Source organism: Dichomitus squalens (genome assembly GCF_000275845.1).
Source record: "Dichomitus squalens LYAD-421 SS1 unplaced genomic scaffold DICSQscaffold_52, whole genome shotgun sequence".
Classification (NCBI taxonomy): domain Eukaryota; kingdom Fungi; phylum Basidiomycota; class Agaricomycetes; order Polyporales; family Polyporaceae; genus Dichomitus; species Dichomitus squalens.
Genome location: NW_006766934.1, coordinates 179,125 through 199,754, shown reverse-complemented (window position 1 = coordinate 199,754; position 20,630 = coordinate 179,125). Strand labels below are relative to the sequence as shown.

At 58.0% G+C, this 20,630-nt stretch overlaps 5 protein-coding genes across 5 annotated transcripts; 2 read left to right on the top strand and 3 right to left on the bottom strand.

Annotated features, from left to right (window-relative positions):
• Positions 1–1,412: 1,412 nt before the first annotated feature.
• DICSQDRAFT_69048 (ATP-NAD kinase) lies at positions 1,413–2,830 on the top strand (the record flags this gene model as incomplete). The annotated part of the gene is made up of 7 exons (XM_007369634.1): positions 1,413–1,534; positions 1,591–1,676; positions 1,735–1,878; positions 1,937–2,062; positions 2,128–2,228; positions 2,290–2,460; positions 2,558–2,830. 7 exons carry the CDS (start codon positions 1,413–1,415, stop codon positions 2,828–2,830), a joined length of 1,023 nt encoding a protein of 340 aa, XP_007369696.1.
• A 1,684-nt stretch (positions 2,831–4,514) lies between these two features.
• On the bottom strand, positions 4,515–5,397 carry DICSQDRAFT_157294 (uncharacterized protein). The gene is made up of 2 exons (XM_007369633.1): positions 5,282–5,397; positions 4,515–5,226 (listed from the first exon to the last, which is right to left on the bottom strand). Exons 1-2 carry the CDS (start codon positions 5,354–5,356, stop codon positions 4,747–4,749), a joined length of 555 nt encoding a protein of 184 aa, XP_007369695.1. The 5' UTR covers positions 5,357–5,397; the 3' UTR covers positions 4,515–4,746.
• Positions 5,398–7,043: 1,646 nt separating this feature from the next.
• DICSQDRAFT_140272 (uncharacterized protein) lies at positions 7,044–10,249 on the top strand. Its single transcript, XM_007369632.1, has 6 exons — positions 7,044–7,177; positions 7,236–7,868; positions 7,953–8,306; positions 8,356–8,538; positions 8,607–8,695; positions 9,128–10,249. Exons 2-6 carry the CDS (start codon positions 7,773–7,775, stop codon positions 10,209–10,211), a joined length of 1,806 nt encoding a protein of 601 aa, XP_007369694.1. The 5' UTR covers positions 7,044–7,177; positions 7,236–7,772; the 3' UTR covers positions 10,212–10,249.
• A 62-nt stretch (positions 10,250–10,311) lies between these two features.
• Positions 10,312–11,021, bottom strand: DICSQDRAFT_157292 (uncharacterized protein; the record flags this gene model as incomplete). The annotated part of the gene is made up of 2 exons (XM_007369631.1): positions 10,312–10,617; positions 10,671–11,021. The coding sequence occupies 2 exons, from the start codon at positions 11,019–11,021 to the stop codon at positions 10,312–10,314; spliced, it is 657 nt and encodes a 218-aa protein (XP_007369693.1).
• A 312-nt stretch (positions 11,022–11,333) lies between these two features.
• Positions 11,334–18,221, bottom strand: DICSQDRAFT_157291 (uncharacterized protein). The gene is made up of 11 exons (XM_007369630.1): positions 17,986–18,221; positions 17,772–17,916; positions 17,578–17,710; positions 17,443–17,519; positions 14,552–17,379; positions 12,905–14,447; positions 12,780–12,844; positions 12,659–12,729; positions 12,450–12,595; positions 11,856–12,389; positions 11,334–11,803 (listed from the first exon to the last, which is right to left on the bottom strand). Exons 6-11 carry the CDS (start codon positions 13,245–13,247, stop codon positions 11,406–11,408), a joined length of 1,557 nt encoding a protein of 518 aa, XP_007369692.1. The 5' UTR covers positions 13,248–14,447; positions 14,552–17,379; positions 17,443–17,519; positions 17,578–17,710; positions 17,772–17,916; positions 17,986–18,221; the 3' UTR covers positions 11,334–11,405.
• Positions 18,222–20,630: the final 2,409 nt, after the last annotated feature.

Below are 20,630 nucleotides of genomic sequence, written 5' to 3'. Positions count from 1 at the left end.
CTGAGGTACCTGATAACGACAGCAGTATGCGGCTCATCAGACTGCTCAATTCACGGGAAAAGTCTTCCACTAAATGTGTCGGGACAGAGCCGACTTCGTGGTCGGTGGCCCGTACGTTGTACGTAGACACGGGCTTGTACAGACCAAGGTCTGCTCCGTAAGATTCCTAGAAACGAATGCTGAACGCAATGGGCATACGTTGCGATTTGTGATACATGGTCGTGTTCCGTGCTGCTCGTGAGGGCGATAAGTTGGTTTGCGGCGACATCTAACTCGTGTCCTTAGAACAGATACCCCAATAATCGTCAACAAAGTGGGACAACCGGCCAAGCATCAACCGAACGACTCACGACTACGCAGGGTAGTATCTTCCACCTTCGTGTGCCTAGTACCGGCATCAATGCCTACTTGTCGAAAAGCTCCGGTATGTTGTCTGGACTTACGGGCCATACCTGGATGCGGGACGAATGGAGCGACGGCGTCAAGCGATGGCTTGTTGATTCCCACAAGCTTGACATACAGCCGGACCAGCCCATCGCGAAGGAGCGTCGTGCTGCGAGCGTTGCATGAGTAGTGGCGGCGGGTTCCATACGACTCGCGCGGCGCTGTTTTGGGCAGCTAGATTGCGTCTCTTTGAATCGTTGGTTAGCTCCATGGCGCTTTCATCGCGAGGTGTTACTCCAGTCATGAACGGCAACAGCCTGTAGGAATGAAGCAGGGCCTCAGAGTCTCGCACAAGCGTTATGGGCAGGGAGCAGTCCAAACATGGAGTGCAGTGTATTGTACCTGGTAGGCAATCTGGCGAAGTACTTGGAACGCGGCGTCTGCCGGTATAGGCGCCTGCGTTTGACGACACTTGGTCCGGCCTCGCATTCCGGCCTCGCATCCTCCTTCCAGTAGTACACATGGACAATCTCCCCTTCCACGTCCATCTCGTTCTATCAGCGTACTAAGGCCTACGGACTTTACTGCTCTTCATCACCGCCTCGCCCCTTTGGAATTCTGATAACACGAAACCCAACTTGGACCTTCGTCTGTACTTGGTACTTGTCTTGAGGCCTCAACTCTCCTTCAAACCAGTTCACCACATCAAAGGACATGTGGTGTTCTATGCTACGACTCTCCTCTGCACGTGCTGTTTGCAAACTCTCTTCGTCCCGGCTGGCGAGTGCTCCGTACATCCACCACGCCACATTTCAACGGTTACCCTTGCCACCGACCGGACTTGCCGCGCGAAGATGGAATGCTGCGCATAGGACAAGGTCATACGCGACGTACGTATCCATTCCGCCTGCTAATGGAGTGGACGAGCTTCAGTGTCGTCACGTACTTGATCGCGTGTGCACCTGGTGCTGCTTCGTACCCCATTGACTGAAGCTTCGTTCCTTAATCTCGCTTCCATGTCCCTCTGCATGCACCTCTTGAATTATTTTCAAGGTAGACGCGTTACCAATGGCATCTCCCCAAAATCCGTCCTCATAGTCAACAAGCTCCGGACTAAGCCTGTCGTCGACGCTATCGACACCCTGTTATCGTGAGTTTGATACACGCTTCAGCAGACTCTTCCGACCTTTCTGAGAATGCGTGTAGGTACATAAGGAAAAACTATCCTGATGTGCAGATCTACCATGAAAATAGACCAGACATACCGCAAGGCGTGAAAGTGTGGAAGCCAGGTGGGTCAGTCCGGAGAAGATATCGTCCCAGTGTATTCACTCCGTGCGACGGATATAGGACCGGATGCGGCTAAAATAGATCTAGTAATTACTCTTGGAGGTGATGGAACTATACTCCATGCGTCTTCGCTGTTCAAGGTTGGGGCTGTGCCACCGGTGCTGAGCTTCTCAATGGGCACCCTGGGTTTCTTGCTTCCGTTCCGTGCGTGCACCCCGTCTTCTCAGTGAGCTTCATTCGCGATTGACAGGTCGTTATATAGACATCGACGACTACACGAAGGCCATAGACAGCGCCTTCGCCGGACGTATCACTGTCCTACATCGAATGCGATTGTCATGCACGTTCAAGGACTCTGGCGGCGACCGGATTGATACCAAAGCGGAAGGTGCGCATCTGCATTTCCGAAGACAGCAATTCTATGTAGGAAACTCAACGACTTCTTCAAGTTAGACTGGCAAGTCATGAATGAGATCGCACTCCACCGGGGGTCCAGCCCCCATTTGAACACCATCGACGTGTTCGTGGACGGTCAGCACCTCACGGAGGCTGTGGTGCGTGAAATATTTGTGAAACATTCATGCGAGACGCCGCTCATCTCCGCCTATGTCCCAGTCAGACGGTCTGATTGTATCGACCCCAACGGGGTCAACGGCGTACTCGCTCTCAGCGGGAGGGCCAATCGTGCATCCGTCCCTGAGCGCCATCGTGCTCACTCCGATTTGTCCACGAAGCCTGTCGTTTCGCCCGCTTGTGTTCCCTTCTTCCTCGTCTATCACGTTGAAGGTGAGCTGCTCATTTGGCACACTAGCCCATACCTCCCCTTCTGAGCATCAATCCGTCGTTGGCCATTTGCACCCGCCACGCATCTTTGGCACCCTAGATCAGCAAACGCTCGCGCGCACCGGCGGGGCTCTCCATGGACGGCCAGACTTCGCATGTTTTGAATCCAGGCGAGTCCGTCACCGTGCGCGCCTCGCTACACCCCATACCTTGCATCAATCGGTCCTCGATTACGGAGCCGGACGAGATGCGAGAGGCCGGAGAAGGCGCAGGTCCGGGGAAGGAGGATGACTGGGTCCGAGACATCAACAATCTGCTGCAATACAACGCAACGTTCCGGAGCAAGGCTCTGACGCGGCATCAGAGGACGTAGTAGTATACTAGGGTAAACAGTGGCCATCGATAATAGGGCGATGCCAGACGAAGTGAGCGATTGACGGCACTCGTAGGTGAGTGCTTTGCAAACATGGACGGGTCGGCGCCTTGACCCATCTCAGTTTCTCATAGATAGTACCACTGAGTGCTGTGTAGCAGTGTCAAGCATGTGTGCAGGGACCCTGCTGCCCTATGACTTGGTGTCATTCCAACCGCTTCGCTATATCAGGCAACCTGAAAAGTATCTCGTATGCAGCCCTGTGATTGAGATGTCGTACATGGGTGGCAAGCATCTTCCGCTGCTGCCGGACAAATTCTGGGTGCGTCCACCGCCGCAACAGTTACTCGGCTGATATACTGCATGTTAGCACCGCCTGTGGTCCTAGCCCAGGTACTGGCACATCAACTGTTAACCTACGCAGTTTATGTCTATGACTTAACGTTCTTGAGGCAATGCACCGCGAGGTTGTCGGCGCGACTCACTGAGGGAACATCCCGGTGCCTGTCCTCGTTCTTCGACCCACAAATTTAGACCGTGCGGAAGCTTCGAGTCGCAGGCTGCGACCAGCCAGACTGTTGTTAGTCCTCCTTGTGAAGTTGCTGTATGGCCCAGAAGGTGTCTCTAGGGAGGTATCTCAAGATGACCGCTGTTGCCACGAGGTTAGGCATCTCCTGTTATTAGTCTCGGAGCTTGCCACCGAAGGCATCCCGAGTCAAGGGATGAACACACGTTGAACGTTGAGGGTCCTGTCCTTTGACAGGGCTCTTTGAGATAATTGGTGCTTCCTTGTACATCGGACACCGCTCCATGTTGCCGCATAGGGGTGGATCCGGGCTTTGACCCACGTGTCGACGCTGCGTCGGTGTCACCGCCTCCCCAGGTCAAGCGCTTCATTCACTAGTATCTACGGGTGTTGGGCAGCGTGATTCTCGTCTATACCTGTGTATTGGACCAGAAGCACCATTCGCCCTTGCGCCTCACTGTTGCGAGCCACTTTCCATGCTTTGTTGCTTGCTCGAAAGGTAACGCAAGGCTCGCAGCGTCCGGGAGACGCTGGAGAAGGCCTGTGCGAGGCGCTCTCCGGTTATATATGCATCGGCGTTCGGCCTGGGAGCTTGTGGTGCCACGGCTGTCCTACTTTTGCTTCCCGCCTTCCGCTGTGACCTTCTTACACAGGCACGAGGATGGTGTTGCTAGGAAGGAAGCATCAGGGTTGTGTGGTCAAGTTGATCAAGATGAACCCGGGAAGCAAAATGAGCAGCTATGCGGTGGATCATGTACGTGACTTGTGCGCCACATATAGTGGTAGGCTGTACCCCAACTGAATTGAACGGGTGTGGCCGTACGTGCCTTGCTGCTGCACGAAGAGTCTACCGCGCGGCCGTTCCCGGCATCCAGTACTGAGCCGCAGAAGAGTATTCAGTGAGGTCGGCCCCGGCATATAGCCTGAGGAGTAGAACGGCACAGGAATATAAGAGGCCGACGGGCTTCCCGCACAGCCCGAGCGAATTACTGCGCTGTACCGTGAGGTGTAATATTTGGCGCGTCAATGCTTCTTATTCCGTGTTCGTTCGAACTGGGCGCAGAGGTTTTCACTCATTCGGGGCAGATCCGCAAGATAACTTCTCGTATCTGTCTATTTCAGACTTCTACAGTAGTGATCCACGTCCTGTCTAGATTCAAACTATGTATGTACATTAGGTATAGGTCCTTTCGTGATACGAAAGCCATAGCGCGTTAGTAGGTTTCTTGGCATGAACGCAAAACAGAGTCGATGATGGAGCGCCTCCGGTAACGGTAGCGTATAGTGATACAATCGCGCGAGGACAGTAGCAATACAGATGAATGGTATGTTATGCGCAGCTTGTGTCCATGGCGTCGAGGTACGAAGCACGACGTTCACACGTAGCGATTCACTGCGGGGAGGGGCTTCTACCGAAAAGGCTCTTGGCAAGGTCCGTCAAGGATGAGGAGGGGCTGGAACTCTTGGAGTGAGACGACCGTGCTGGGGACGGCGTTCGTCGAGGATATCTCTGGACGGCACGGATGGTCTCGAGGGGTATCGATTTCACCTGCGGGGACGAGTGGCAAGAGGGAGCAAGGAAGTCATCCATCCCGGTCTTCTCCCGGATGTCCTCGTAGGTGGGTAGACTCTCCACGTCCTTCGCGGAGTGCACAATGATGTCCGGGATAGTGTCGTCATCGTCAAATTGAAGCACGATGTCGAGGACTTCGTAACGGTGAAGCTTCGAGACCACGATGGGCCATGAAGCCGGGCTGACTCGGATATGCTGCTTCACACCGGCGACGGTGGCAATCACGCAGAAGGTAATGCAGTCCTCGTCAACGTGCTTGAGTTCCTTGTAGTTCGTCTTCGCTGCACTGAGGGCCTCCTGAGTATTGTGCTAGGTAAGTCTTTAGCTCGGTAGTGGACCGGTGACAGCGCACCTCATAGGTTTTCGGAGGCGGTATGTAGCAGTAATTTTTCGCGCCCAGACGGTATGTGATGAGGTCCGTAGTCATGTCTGGGGCGGTAGCAGGTGTAGATGTAGATGTTGGGGGAGCTGATGGGGCCACCAGAGACTGAACGTACATAATTATATACACTACAGTCTCCTGAGATCGCCTCGGCCTTCGCTTCATTAGGAGGATGCATTCCTGTGCCTGTCATGTCGAACGCGGCACTTGCTCTGTTGCACAGGAGGGAACCAAGCTGCGTAGCATCGGACACGGAGATGGGTCGCCTGCAGTGCCATTTAGCTGCGAGTAGGCTGTGCGAATGGGGGCGTCTATCCACTATGTCCGTCCCGACCCGCCAAGTTAGCGTTAATCGGTGCCGCCCTAGGACCCATCGCATCAGTCCAGTGCCAGATCCCCCCGCCGGTGTATTTGCTTAAGAACCAGCAGCTGTTAAAGACTACTCGCCAACCACGATCCTCATAGTATCGCCATGGCAGCGCCCACAGCTTCTCCCTCGTTCCCAGATTGCGGACGTCCCAAGACAGTGTCTGACATCTACCGTTTGTTCATTTTCCACCACCTCCACAGCATCTGCAGATGTACATAGCCTCATCGAACCCGCTACGGGATCTCATGTGGGCCAGAGACGTGACTGCCACCTCTTCCATTCTGAACGCGTGAGTCACGACTCGGCTTCCTTCTATGGCGACGTTGTCAAGAGGGGGCCTCTTGAACAATCTTCATGGCGTATCCATTAGAGCTGTGCAGCTTGCCACTCTGGCATGAAGTCCGGTACTGTTCTCAGGCCCGTCGTCTCTTCATTCATGACCACAGAAAACCAGTATAGCAGACGCATCGCCGTGCAAGAACGTACAGTGTTGAAGGTATGCGCTGTTTGTTTCAACCGGAGGGCATACGTGCCATGTTAGAATCAGGCGCACGAAGACCCTATGCCCGGACTCTTTCATTCGCTGCTGGCAACTGAGACGTGAGTGTCACCAATCCTCCCAGGAAAGGCCCAGCGAGGCCGCAGTTGTTCCATTTCACCTCGAAACATCGATATACTTATGCAATGTAGACTCTTGCTGTCACCGGTCGGTCATCCAGGGCAACAAGAGTAATAGCGACCTTTGAGATGAAGGCGGTTCACCTGACTCAGGTCACGGTGATGAGGAACCAGCGCCATCAGCATACCTCCCATACTGTCGATGACATGGTCACAACGTCTCTAAGCTGTGTGATCATGACGATTGAGCGCAAGCCATGGAGAAATGTGCCTGCTCCGACTGTCGTAGCTCTGTCTTTATACCCTTCGACCGAGTCTGTCAATGCACTTCTGTATACTTCTGATATAGGCCTATTGTCGTTGACAGCGAGTCCATTCGCGTGTCGTCCCAGTACTTGAGATGTCAGAATACATCCGAACAACTCTTCAAATGTGCTATCAACCCAACGACAGATGCATAAGATAGGCCGTCGAAGCTAAGGAAAGACCCGATGTGACAGTCACTGGCTACTTACTTCCTACATACTATTACTCCGTACGACCACATCATGTCAGTTAGTCTCTGACGATGAATGATTGTTATGATGTGTCCCTTCTGCGGTCAAACCCAACTTTCGTTGTGGCCATGCCGGCGGGGACTCTTGCCGCTGGGCCGATGACGCGCGCTTGAGCGAGCTTTCGTTGGCCTACATGATACCTCCATCTTCTTGTGTCTTCCTGCAAACGGTCGGCTGCATAGCGTGCGGCGACAGAGTGCTACAGCCATCGCCGCTCTCCTCTTGAAGATGTATTTCGGCCGCCCATAGCGTTGGGGTGCAGGTTGCGTACAAATGCCAAACAGACTCGGAGTTGGTGGCCGTAACGGCACAAGGCAACCGGTGGGTCTGCATTCTCCCATGACATTACCAACCCAAATTCATCTCACCACTTTGACAGCGCGGCCGTGCAAGTATCTCGGGAAGCATCCAACGTTCTGGTAACGTACGCTGACCCCGTGTACGTAGTAAATGTGACCACCCGCCTCTCAGGCCTCATTGTCCGATAGCCGTGCAGTTATGCCTAGCGCATGTACAGTTGGAAACAACACGAGCCTATCGTTGTATGCGATGGTTCCATCTGCGTAGTCGCCATACCATTTGGTGCGCTCCGGGGTAGTTTCGCCGCCCTTGCTGCTCACAGAGGAAGCAGTCGAAGTCCTTCTCCCAGGTTCACACGTAATCGACGTCGTCGAGGGCCCGCCGAGACTTACGGTTCATCTACCGCAGCACACGCTCGTGCTTCACTGCTGCCGCAGGAGCTAAAGGAAGGAAGCTTATGCTCCGATAGTATTGGGCCTGTCTTATCTTCCCCATCGATCGTCCAGCTAGAGGCGGCTGAGCCTCTGGTTATAACTTGATTCTCGTTGCGATAGCGTTTGGATTGTCCTCTCATTTCATCGTCGACCTCCTTTGTTCTCGAGCTCGATCTAGCGATATGGCAAGGGAAAATCAGGCTGGGAGATCATCCAAGGCCAGCAATGGTCAATCCAATACCGATACAAGTAGCCCATTGGGCGGTGGCAAGATCGAGGTATGTAATCAGTTTCCTGAGGATTGCTCCTACTGTACAGCTGCCCTGGTTCGTCACTGTTGATGAACCATTGACAATCACCAGCAGTCGACTCCGGCTGGCCCGCATCCTCCATCACCGCCAGAAAGCCCCAAGCTGAGTAGAGCCACGCTCTCTCGCATTTTCCCGGGCTCATCCCATCCCAATGGGGAGGGCAAGAGCAAGCTGGGTAAGCATGACACCGATGGCGTCCCTTCCAGCACGGACGCGACGGGCGCGTCCACATCCGCGTACGCGAGTTCATCTGCGCAGGAGCGCAATCCCACGGCCACCGCTGTTTCAGACCTCTTGAGGACGATGCACAGCACATTGGGTGCTCTTGAGAATACCTTCGAGGTCTTGGGTCAGCAGACTCTGCGAGTGGCCTCGCTTGGCCCTGCAGTAGACGCCTTGTACCAGGTATGTAGTCCAGCATGGAACCCATGTCAGCAACTGAGCACCGTTGCAGATCAAAGAGGTCCAAGGCGAGCTTCTCCAGCAACACGAGATTCAGGAAGCGCGCATGCAAGACGTGGAAGAGCGCTTGCAAGAGCAGGTGAAGGCGCATTTCCGCGAGATGCTCCGTCCTCGCGTGGACGAGATCGTCGCTGCTTGTGTGAAGAATGTGATCGAAGAGCGTGTCAGACAGCAGGTGCATTGTGGTGAACACAGTTGCTTTAGTTCTCTAAGATTGCTCATTCTCGTAATGCAAATGTCTAGCTGGCGATCCAGATTCCCGCGACCCTGCGAGCTGAACTGAAGAGCTACAGGCAACAGATTGTCGAAGCGAAGGTGAAACTCTATAATTCGTGCGTGCACCTGATATCATCTCGGTGTGCTTGGACTGATCTTGCGCTCTACCTTCTTGACATCCGCACGCCATCCTCCCACGCATGCCATCCATCGACCACTACCAAACGCCTTCGTATCCTCCATGCATCGAATGGATCTCGTACCGGTCACCGCGCTTCCCACTTCCGACTCCCGTCGGATACACTTCTCCATCCTATGGTCAATCATTGCGCCGGACGCCCTCCTGCCAAACCGACTCGGCGTCAACCCCGCACAACGACTCCGACATGTCTCGCATGGCTCGGCGTCCTCGCCATCCGCATCCCGTGCTGCCTCCCCGCTTCATACGTTCATTTCCGGCGGACGTCTGCGCGCCTGCTTCTCAACGCACGTCACGGGCAACCAATGTGACCTTCCGATGGGCGCAACCTTCGCGGATGAACATGCAGTGAGGCGCGGCGACACAATGCGCTCATCCGCTCCTCGGGGCTGCACGAGCCCCTCCGTCCGCTCCTCCGTTCGCTCGGCGCGGTCGGCGCCGAACCTGGTACCGACGCGGACGCGGACGCAGACCGTAGCGCAGACGCGGACGGGAGGCCGGACAAGGAGGAGGACAAGGACAAGGAGAGGGGGAAGGAGAAGGCCAAGCAAAAGCAGGACAACAAGACGAAAGGCAAGGACGAGAACACGCCGCGCGGCGGCGCTTCGTCGACCGCTGCGACCGTCGGGACCAGCACGGGCTCGAGCTCGCGCGGCGCGCGTCCAGGCGGCGGCGATACGACGCGCAAGCGGCTGGAGGTCGACACGTCCGCGTCGTCAGCGCGGACGGGGGCAGGCGCCACCGCTGCTTCCCCGAACCCGCCTACGGCAGCGCCCGTCGACTTGGGCATCGCGCCCGGGTGGGACATCGCGCCGCCGACGCCGTCGCCGTTCTTCCCGCGCAACGTCGCGACACTCGTTAGCCTCAGCGAGGCGCACGCGCGGACGCTTGTGAGGGAGTATGGGCTCGTGCAGGGGGACGAACGCGCGGGTGAGGGTGGGACGCAAGGTGCGGCTGCGGCGGGCGCTGGGAGCGGGCGCGGTGCAGGGCGAGGCGCCAATTCGAACGCGAAGGGAGGAAGGGGATCCGGAGGCGGGCGAGGGTCAAGAAATGAGGGGCGCACGGGGAGCGGCGGGGCGGAGGATGGCGAGGCATCGAGCTGGGCGAATGCGGGTCTGGAGGGCTCACGAGAAGATTACATCAATCGCTTCATGAAGCACATCGGGGTGAGTGGCTCTCTGGTCATGGTCCCCTGCGCGGATTGTTCAATGCGTGCGTATCGCGGCTTTCTCAGGTGGGATTCCAAGTCCTTCCGTCTTCGCCAGCCGGTATGTCGCCTGTCGTGGAGAGACGGGGTCATGCTTTCAGTCGTTGAACGGACGTCATGGACTGTCTGTAAGCCTCATTTCGCGGTGTGTATCATGCTAAGGATATTGTTGTATTGCGTACTTTCTTGGTTTTCTTGCTGTAGCTCTGCTGTGATACGTGTATGAACAAAGAGACGTCTTTGCTGCTAGTGCGAACACACGAGTCGACAAAGTTCATTGGGGATCCTTGGGCTACAACATTCTACTCGTACATGGTGCGACGTCTTCACAGCTTCTTCTCTGGAGCCTCGGCAGTACCGCTGTCGTACTTGCGGACGGGCTCGCGGTATTCGTCGCGGGCGTCCTTCTTGAAGAACTGGACGTCGTCCGACTCCATCATGCCCGAGACCTTGTCGGCCTGCCATTTCTTGAAGGCGAAGCCGGGGCCGGTGTGCGAGTAGTCCTTGCCGTTCGCCTGGTCCTTGTGGTACTTGACCTGGATAAAGTCCGAGTCGACGGTGGACGGGTCGAGAGAGAGGGAGACGATGGCGTTGATGGTGGTCGACTTGATGTTCTTGGGGAAGGTCCAGGTCTGCGGTTGGGTGAGTGCAAGGCGGGTGGGCAGGTGGAGACGTGATGACGGACCTGCTCGTTCTTGAACTGGATGAGGAGAGGATCGTTGGTGACGACCTGGTAGCTCTCGTTGGTGCTGCTGGCGAAGAGCTTGGGGAGGGCGAACCACTGGCCGGCCATCTTGTAGCGGTCGTTGGCGTAGACGAACTGGTCGTCGTAGACGCAGTCGGGGGAGTAGCGCTCGACGCGTCGGCGGGTGGGCTGGCACGAGTAGAGGGCGAGGATGTCGTCTACGAGAGCCTGGCGGGCAGGGGAGAGCTTGATGGACTTGGACGGGTCGGGCTTGTAGTCGTCGTCGGGGGCGGACTGGCGGACCTCGAAGTGCTCGCCGGGGAGGGCGGCGTCGGTGGGCAGGGAGGCCATGGCTCGGGGTGAGATGCGGGACACTGGGCGGACGCAGGTGCGGAGGGCGTACATGGCGAACACAGACTGCGACGGACCTTATAAGTGCTCTCAGAGGCTGATGTCATGGCGTCGATCTGGGGCAGTCATCGAGAAAGAAGACGAGAGAGTGTGACGCAGGTGCACAACGTCTTCAACCGCCAAACGAGGAGGTTATTCAGACGGGGGCCACTGCCTCGCAGCTCAGTTGTGTGGTCTACCGTCGAGGTTAGCAGCGCAGCCTATGAGGCAAGATAGACGGCCACTGGAGCTCACGGCTTTGGTTGAATTCCATGCACCTGCATTAGATGGTCAGAACGAAGAACAAAAACAGTCCGCCAAACTACAGAGGTGGGTCCCCCTGAGCTAGTCCACTCTCCTCCGCTTCTCGCCCCGCCCCAGGTCAACCGATCGCTCCCTAGATCTCCTCCGGCCCTCGCGAGTCGGCGAGCGCGACCTCGAGTGTCGTCTCCAGACGCGATCGCCGTCATCGCGCCTATCCCCACGGTGGCGGTCATATCGTGCCCTTTCGCCGTCATCGTCGCGCTGATACCGGTCCCGGTCGCGTGCTCCTTTCTCGTCTCTCCGTCGGTCTCTGCTGTCCCCGCTCGGTCGCCGGTCTTCGTCGCGGTCACGCCACGAACCACGGGGCCCATCCCTGTCTCCGTGACGCGCACCCCACTGTCGTGAGCTCGCTCCGGTCGGTGCGCCGTTGGCACCTGTAGCCGTCCTCCCGGGAGGCAGGTCGGCATTTTGTGGACAGTCTGGCAGTTCAGGTAGGTGCGCATCCAATGAACCTGTAAGCAGAGCACACACCTTTCTTGAGATGTGGTCCACCACAGAGGAAGCAGCCGCCGGCACTGGTGGACGTCCCACCAGCCTTCACAGGCGCGGTCCCTCCGAATCCACCACTCCCTACCGTAGTGTCCTGATCCAGCAAGTGCGTGTACTTCGTCCGCCCACGCTTTCCAAAGTTCTTCACTTGCATCACCTTCGGCAACAGCGACACGTCCACCGTGCTCTCGGTCGCCTCCGTGTAATCGTGCTTTCTGAGGATCTCTTCGTCTTGGTGGAACGCGCCCTTGTGCCAGTACTTCTGTAGGAACTTCTGCTGGCCTTTCGGCTTCTCCTTGCGCGACTGCTCCGCCCGCTCCATGTCCTCCTTCAGCCGTTGCTCCTCGGGCAAAGCGCGCCGTCGTTCGATTTCTTCGCGTTCCCTTTCACGCGCGAGCTCCGCTTCCTTGTCGCGCTTGATGCGGGCAAGCTCGCGCAGCCGCCAGGCTTCGAACTCCCCGGCGGGGTCGATCCCGTCTGTGTCATCAACGTCCGGGGTCTCCTGTTCCTTCTCCTCTGTATCGGCAGAGGTAAGCCGATGAGATAGATGAGGAAGAATGAATAAGCGATACGCACTCTCGAGCAACTCGCGACGAATGGTCTCCGCCACCATGTCGTGGCTCGCCTTCTTGCGCTCTTCCGCCTCCGCTTCTTTGCGTTTCTGCGCCTCTTCCGAGTCCTCAGCGAGAGCCTCCCTTTCAGCGACAGTAGCACGTGCGCGTCTGCACGTATTGCATCCGGGGTGAGGACGCATATGCGGGGTACTTGGATAGCAAACGACGTACTTTGGCACGAAGACTGGACGGAACTGGAGATTTGGCTGCTCTTGCTCTGATGCAGACTCCTCCTCGCTAGACTACGTGAGACGTGAGTTATACAGGGGTGGATGGACCAGAGAGGCCTTACTTCTTCCTCTTCTTCCTCCTCCTCCTCCTCAGCGGCTTCTTCCTCTTCCTCCTCTTCTTCCTCCTCTGGCGGACATACGATTGGAACGGCCGGCCCATACAGAGTAGCTGAAACAGAACACGCACCTTCCTCCAGTTCAGCAGCCGTACGCCCAGACTCCTCCTTCCCGCCCACGATGACTTTGCCCTCTTTGGAGACGTTCACGTCCCTCAGCGCGACGCTGATCGTGCCCTTGGCCTGCCTCTCAACCGCCCGCCGCACCTCCAGCCCGTCCTCTTCCTCCCCCTCCCCGTCTCCGACTTCCACATCCCGGATGAGCACGTCACCCTCGTCCTCTGCCTGCTGCTCCTCGGCCACTTCGTCCTCATCGGACTCGGATTGGGCGGCGTCAGCGCCTTTGGGAGCCTTCCCTTTCCAGTATCGTGCAACCGGACGGGGCAAGCGGGGCGCAGGTTTTCGTGTTGACATATAGCAAGGCAAGCAGGTCAGGAGACAGGTAACGCAGTGGTGGACGTTTGCGACAAGGACAAGCGCGCCACTCCCGCCCACGGAGGCGCGTGTCACGTGGGCTGCCTGCCAACAGAACCACACGCGTCGCGGCGGGGCTCAGAGTCTCAACATCGCCCCGACGTCCTTCATCGCCGCCGCTCTCGATGGCAAACCCGCCCACGGAGCACGCCACACGCACCCGCTCCCAGTCCACCCTCGACGGCTTCTTCACCCGCATCGACCTCGCCGCCTCGCCCCTCAAGCAGGCCCGCATCGCCCTCAAGCACCCCGCCCCGACCCCGCCGTCCGACTCGGACAAAGACAGCACCACCCCGCCCCACCTCGACAACGTCCTCAAGAGGCCGTCTTCGCCCGCCAAGGATGCTGCCCTCGTCGGCATACCCGACCTCAAGCGCCTCCGCCACGACGCTCTCTTCCCGTCTTCCCGTGCACACGACTCCCCAGACCGCCGCGCAAAGTCCGTGCCCCCCGCCGCTGCAAACGCGCCCATCCCTCTGCTCGATCTCAACAACGTCCCTCCCTCTCCCCGTCGATCCCCCGCAAAGTTTCGCATCGCCTCCGTCCCTCCAGAATCCCCAAAGAAACGTGCAGAGTCGTCTGATGCCGATGTACATCTTTCTACCTTTCCCCGCTCCGTCCCTTCTCCACCATTTCCTACCCTTCCCGTTCTCTCCTTCGACCACACCACGCCTCTACCCCACACCAATCCAACGACCGGCCTTGCGCCTTTCATGACCCCCATGTCTCCTCTCACTCCATTGCCTATTGACCGTTCTCTGCACGCAGACTCTACCCTTGACCTCGATGCTACTCCGGTCCCCATACCCAACTCCGTCTCCGTCCCCGTCGCAGGTCCCTCCAACCCTCCTGCGCCCACCCAAGCTCCAAAGCCTGCGCCCAGGGAAAGCATGCTTCCTCGCCCAAAGTCGGCCGGCGTGAAAGCCCGGATGAAGCCCAGGGGCAAGCTCCTTGTCGACGACGCGCCTCCAGCCAAGAAGGTGAAGAATCCGAGGAACAAGAAGCCGTCTACTCTCGGTCCGCCGCAGATCAGGAATCCGAGGAACACCAGGAGCCAGAGAGCGAAGAGTCTGGCCGCGTCCGAGGACAAGGGAGACGAGCAGGCCGAGGACGAGATCCAGGATGCGTTTGCTGACATACGTACGTCTCCTTCTTTCCGCCCGCTGTCGAGACGCAGGCGTTCCCTTCGCGCGATCGCCTCGCGTTCTACTATGCTGACTTCCGCGCCGCTCGCGTGTTTGCAGTGTCGAGTCCGCGGCCTAGTCCACAACTCCCCAACACTCAATCTACACCTGCACAGCGCCCTGAACCTCGACCGTCCCTGCTATCCCATCCAAAGACTTCCCGTGCGCTCCCATCCCAGATCCCTCATCCCTTCCAGATGCCACACTCCTACCAAGATATCACGCAACCGCTGAGAGACGAGCCCTCCTCTCCGCCCGCGCATCGCCGCCGCTCGCGCTCCATGTCGTACGCCCAGCCCACGAGCAGCTCCGCCGCCAAGGCCTCGCCCGCGAAGCCGTCCCTCCCTGCGCGCGCAAGCTCCCGGCCGCCCTCTGCGTCCACACCCCACTCCACCGCGGGCGCCCCGCAGGAGGGAGGCAGGGCGAAACCGGCGGGGCCGTTCGACTTCAAGTCTCTACCTGACCCAGCGCCGAAGACGCCTGCGCCGCGCGAAGTGGCGAGGCCTGTCAACGGAAGCAAGGGCGGACGGGCTCAGACCCCGGTCGCGGGCGTGGATCCGAAGGGGAAGGGCAGGGAACGCGCGAAGAGCGTCGGGCCTGCGCTGTTCACGCGGGCTCAGATCCCCGCGCGGGGGCCGGCTTATGTGGAGCGGGCGACGGATGGGTTTGCGGTAGGGGACGAGGTGGGGTCGCAAGTGGAAGAGGCGGAGCTGGACGACGCCGATGTGCCGACGCCGACGCAAGGGAGGACGCACGGTCGCATTGACTCTGATCGACATGACACGACTGTCTTAGACGATCCCCGCCGACTGGGTTCCGCTCTTTGTGGGCATTTAGTGAAGTCTGGCTTTGAGCTGGCGGCCGGAGGTGCGCCGACGGAAGACGTCAACAACCAGATTGCAGCGCAGCCGGTGTCGACGATCGACGCAGAGGCTGACGCTGTCGTGGATGGGGATGAAGATACGACCATGTTCCCTCCAGAACCGCCCGGGCAGCTGTCAGAGGAGTCAGAACTCTCGGAGCTCTCAGAGTTGGACGACTCGTCGGCCGCGGAGCAGAGGTCGGCGAGCGACGAGCAGCGGCCTGAACATACGGAACGGCACGCTGGATTATCTGTTCCGAGGCGACCCCCTCTCTCGCAGCCCACGCCGCTCAACTCGAGTCTGTCGACGCTGAACCAGGCACTCGAACGACTGAACGCACCGGCACCTTCGCGGCCCAACACGAGCCTTGGCTTTCACCGCTCGTTGTCGTCCGATGGCGACAGTTCGCTCTCCAGCGCCCCCGGGTCCAGCGATGACCCGGCGAGAGGCAAGAGCGCGAAACCAAAGAGCACAGTGGCGGAACGGCCACGACCTAGCACCTCCATGTCGATGAACGCGCTTCCGACCACGGGCGCGAAGGGCAAGGGAAAGGTGGCTGCGACGCTGAAGCCTGTGGCCGGGAGACAGGCGGCCGTTGTGAACGGGCAGACGAAGCTCAGGCAGACGACGCTCATGCTGCCCCCACCCATCCCTGCCGCAGGCACGCGCACGACACGGCTGAGATCTGCTGCTGCAGCTCGAGCTGCGGTATCGGGCCCAAACACGCCCAGAGCTTCGACTTCGACTGCGGTTAACGGGGGAACACTTAACGCCGCCCCCAGCGAGGGGAAGACGCCGAGGGAGCTGGAGAGGATGCGGCAGGCGACGCTCGCGCTCGCCCCAAGCTTGGGTAAGGTCTGCGCTGGGCTCGCAGCTGCGACCCCTAGCCAGGCCTCTTCGGGCGTGCTTTCGTCAACCGCGACCCCGGGGTCAAGCTCGTCAGGGATCGCGCGTCCGGCTGCTGCTGCGACGGGCGCGACGACGAAGAGAACGTTCCTTGCCGCGAGGTCGGGAAGCCGTGCGCTGGGGTCGCTCCCGAAGCCCGTGTTTGGCGTCGGGAGGCCGGGCGGCGCTAGTGTTGGTGTCCGAGGTGGTTTCGGCTTGGGTCCGTTTAGGGGACGTGGTGGAGGAGGCAGGGTCGTACAACGTGCGAGCAAGGTCAGCTCGCTACCTGTCGTCGTCGGCAGTCCCGTCAAAGGCAGCGGCACGGGAGGGGATACGGCGCTCGTGGACGAGGGCGAGGAGAGGATCGTGAGCGAGGTGCAGGAAGGGATGGAGGGCGTCGAGGAGCTGACGACGAAGGACAAGATCGACGACTGGTTGAAGCATGCGGACAAGGACGTCCTCCGCGACCTCGGCCACGGCTCGGACGGGGACGACGAGGACGCAGGCCCTGCGGCGAAGTCGCTTGGGGCGCTCGAGTTCGGGGAGCTTGGATCAGGTCCTGCGGATCCGGAAGCCCGCGCGAGGGAGAAGGAGGAACGCGAGAAGGAGAGAGAGGCGAGGCGGAACGCGAGTCGGCGGGCCAGCATGGCCAGCCACTTGCTCACGCAGAGCTTGTCTGCGCTCCCCAGCGCAACGTCGCCTACGCTTCTTCAAGGGGAGGATCCCAAGGGGAAGGGGAGGGCGGTCAGCAGCTCCTACCCGTCTACGTCTTCGGCCGCCGCTGAACATCCGCGGGGTGAGGGAGAGGGGGAGAAGGACGCTGTGCCGACCCCTCCTCCACGGCGAGCGCACGCGACAAGACTTGCGACTGGCGCACTGTCGACGCCGCCGAATGCGTACAAGGAACCATCTCTTCGGTCCGCTGCGGCTGGCGGCAGCGGACTCGGAGATACGGAACACGCTTCGGGTGGGACCGCGGACGGGAAAAGCAAGGACAAGGCGAAGGCGGAGACGGGCGCGGGTAGCCCGGCTGTACTATCTGTCCTCAAAGACTGTAGGATATTCGTGGATGTACGGAGTGAGGAGGGTGACGACGCTGGTTCGTTGTTTGTTGACATGCTGAGGAACATGGGGGCGAAGGTGGGTGCTCGTAGCGAGCATTGATGTGATTGGTGTGGGCTGCTGACGGACGGGTGTGGGTAGATTGCGGCTCGAGTCGGCTCGCGGTGCACCCATGTCGTCTTCAAGAACGGGCTGATGAGCACGCTCAAGGGTTATAGGTGCGTTCAAGTTCTTTTTCTTATTGGTGGATGCGCAGCTAACAATGACGTGCTCTAGGATGCTGAGCGATCCTAAGCCACACGTCGTGGGCATCGGTTGGGTCGTCGCGTGTGCCGAGCAGCGTCGAAGGGTCGAGGAGACGCAATTTCCGGTTAATCTCAACTTGGCGAATGTCGCCGGCGTGAACAAGGTGCGCTTGCCCCATGTATCCCTACATGCGATAAAAGCTGACACGAAGGTGGCACCGACAGCGACGCAAGTCGGTTATACCCAAGACCTACTCGCCGATGGCGAACAAGATTGCAACATCGCCCGCGTCGTCTGACTCCTCGCGCATCGACAACGTGCTGAACACCAGTCTGGGCGCAGCTTCTCGGTCGCTGGAAGTCTCCTCGCGTAAGTGCATTTCTCCCTGGCCTGGCTAAGTCCGTCTGCTGAAAATGTACGCGTGCTTCATTCGTATAGCTACGGCTGTGGATGACGGCGGTGAAAGCATCCTGCAGGTGCTACCGATACCAGTTGGAGCAGGAGTAGTGAATGAGGAGTCGTTGCCCCCGCTTGAGATGGCACGGCGAAGACGGAGCATGATGCCGTCATGAGCATTGTATTGACCACATGTACCTGGCATATTTGATGGAAATGTGGCGCTGAGGGTTTTTTGCATTGTAATAGATATACAGCTACGTGAGCAGACTAATATTAATGTCCATGCGCGATACAATGCCGATCCCTCCGTATTTTGCGGTTTGAGCGGCGGCTGCTCTCCGTCTGGCTTCGACTCAGTCCCTGTCGCAGTCTTTGTCTCTCGCCATGTACGCCCTCCGCCCTATAGATCCGCCTGCCCTCCGCGCCTCTGTCCGCCTGCCCGTCGCGATCGACGGCTGGTGGGCGCTGCGTGGACTCGACCGAAGTGAGATTGTCACATGGATAAATGCTGGCGTAGGCCGTGTTTTGGGCTGTAAAGAGCTACAGGGACTTGTTTGGGGCTGTAGAGAGCACTAGGGGCGTGTCTCGAGCTGTAAACCGCTCTAGGTGCATGTTTCGAGGTCCGGGTCCCCACTGACTTTACAGGTTCGCGAGAGCAAGCTTTCAATCAACGCTACTATACAATCCATTGCAATCATTCGAGATCCCGCACAAAACTTGTCCGTGCGCAACTTCCTCCCTTGTCCGCGGATGCATAGATCGTCTCCGAAGGCTCCCCCACCTGGTACCACACACCCATCAGCATAACTGCTTTCTCCCAGCCAGGTGGGAAGCCAAGACTGAAAGAACTACTCACCGCGCGCCCATCATCCCTTCACGTTCCTTCCTCTCCACATCTTTCATATCCAACAAACCATCGCTCATGGAGCTCTTTGCCCATCGCTGGACCCCGGCTTGCATAGGCATCGCCAGCACCGAGAGCAGACACTGGATGTGGTGCGATGACAATCTCGGACACATGCCGGCCCTAGTGTTGTGCCGGGCCGGGTCGGGCTCAAAACCCTGGGCTAGGGCTGGGCTTTGGAGGGCTCGGGCTCAATGAACTGCCACCAAGCTGACGCGCTGGATCGAGCTGGATCATCAAGCTGGAAGCTAAGCCGAGATCTGGCCAGCTGAGCGCCAACTCCCTGGCCAGGCCCCAGCCACGGCTTGACTTGCAAGCTCACATTCCAGATACGGCAAGACGTTGCATGCGATGAACACCATAAAGCGAGCATCACAGTTCCTGTAGTACTACACATATACATGCATGAGATATGGAAGCAAATGTCTGTTGCTTCAATATTTCTCCCCCAAAATGGACAGAAACGGCTTAATATGTCTGCAAAGCCCCACACACCAAAAAAGAACAATGCTCCAGTGTGCCAGATTGATCATTGGTGCCAGTGAACAATGATCTAGACATGTAGAGTGAAGTGGGTAATTTGTCTACACCAGTAAAACACCTATTCAAATTGTTCAACCCTCGGCACAAATGTTTGACCTGTGGTATATAAGACAGAATGCAACCTGTTACTGTATAGGTTTGGAGAGAAAAGTCGCAACTGTCAGTGTGCTATTCAAGGCATGGCTGAGAGGTGTCCAACAGTTCCCACAGAACATTATATTGCTCCAAAAGCCTATGAACATTACATAGCTCCCGATACAATACTGCAACTCGGAGAGGCATGAGATCTAGTAAACACAGCTGAGTCTGTCCCCGAAGGCTCACCAGCCTGGTCTCGTGAGCTGTGGCGGTACCAATGATATACCAAATCCGGTAGGTATGACATCACTAACTGAGCTAGCTCGACAGCTGGCTGGGAAACGAGCTGACCATCAACTGGATTTTCGGCGCTCCGGCTCAGCTTGGCTTGTTGCAACAAGCTGGGTGTCTAGTTGGCAAGCTGAGTTAGCTGGATAAGCCGGCTCAGCTTGGCGGCAACACTAGCTGGACCCTAGTGGCAGGTTCAGGCTGGGCCTGGGTCGGGTCAGGCTCAAGCCCGGGCTTGTAGCAACTGAGTATGCATGACTGTAACTACAATACAGATACATCTTCATCATCGCTATCCAATTGTTGGAGTCGGTGCTGTAGCGCCTGCGGTTTTAATCGCACCAAGTCCCGCATCGCGCCATACATAGTTCGCGCTGTCCGCTATCTACGGTAATTTTCGTATAGTCACAACTCTCGTTCACATAGAGATATCACATCTCTTTCACTAGTAGTCTCCATTACTGTAGATCTGACTGCACTCTAGAATAGTGTCTACCTTACGCACTTCTGGTCCGTTTGGCGCCATTCCAGCGCCACTTAGTGTATGGTCGTGTTAGCTAGTTCCCACGCGCTCTGTGCGCCGTCATCTGCGCCTGAGTCGACTCTGCAGTCCTTAAGACTTACAGAGCTCGACTTAGGTGTGTAGCACAGTTTTCTTGCAATGAAAGACTTACAGAGCTCGACTTAGGCCATTGTGACCCCTCTGAGGCCCACTGCAGCTAACAGGTTATGAGCCCTGCGCTCTAGCTGCCTCAGACGTCCACCCCTGCCTGTCCAGATCGCTCCTTGGTCCCCAGCTCGCTTTCCTAGCCCCTGCTGGTCGCATTTTCGCTCTGGGACTCTGCTTCCATCCTTCTGCTCTCCTGGACGC

Coding starts and splice junctions, on each gene's coding strand:
- DICSQDRAFT_157291 (XM_007369630.1), bottom strand. CDS start 13,247: ATGTCAACACGAAAACCTGCGCCCCGCTTGCCCCGTCCGGTTGCACGA. Junction 12,596..12,658: donor CGTCCAGTCTTCGTGCCAAA/GTACGTCGTTTG, acceptor CAATACGTGCAG/ACGCGCACGTGCTACTGTCG. Junction 11,804..11,855: donor TGGACCACATCTCAAGAAAG/GTGTGTGCTCTG, acceptor CTGAACTGCCAG/ACTGTCCACAAAATGCCGAC.
- DICSQDRAFT_157294 (XM_007369633.1), bottom strand. CDS start 5,356: ATGACTACGGACCTCATCACATACCGTCTGGGCGCGAAAAATTACTGC. Junction 5,227..5,281: donor CGCCTCCGAAAACCTATGAG/GTGCGCTGTCAC, acceptor CACAATACTCAG/GAGGCCCTCAGTGCAGCGAA.
- DICSQDRAFT_140272 (XM_007369632.1), top strand. CDS start 7,773: ATGGCAAGGGAAAATCAGGCTGGGAGATCATCCAAGGCCAGCAATGGT. Junction 8,307..8,355: donor CAGTAGACGCCTTGTACCAG/GTATGTAGTCCA, acceptor GCACCGTTGCAG/ATCAAAGAGGTCCAAGGCGA. Junction 8,696..9,127: donor AAGGTGAAACTCTATAATTC/GTGCGTGCACCT, acceptor ATGAACATGCAG/TGAGGCGCGGCGACACAATG.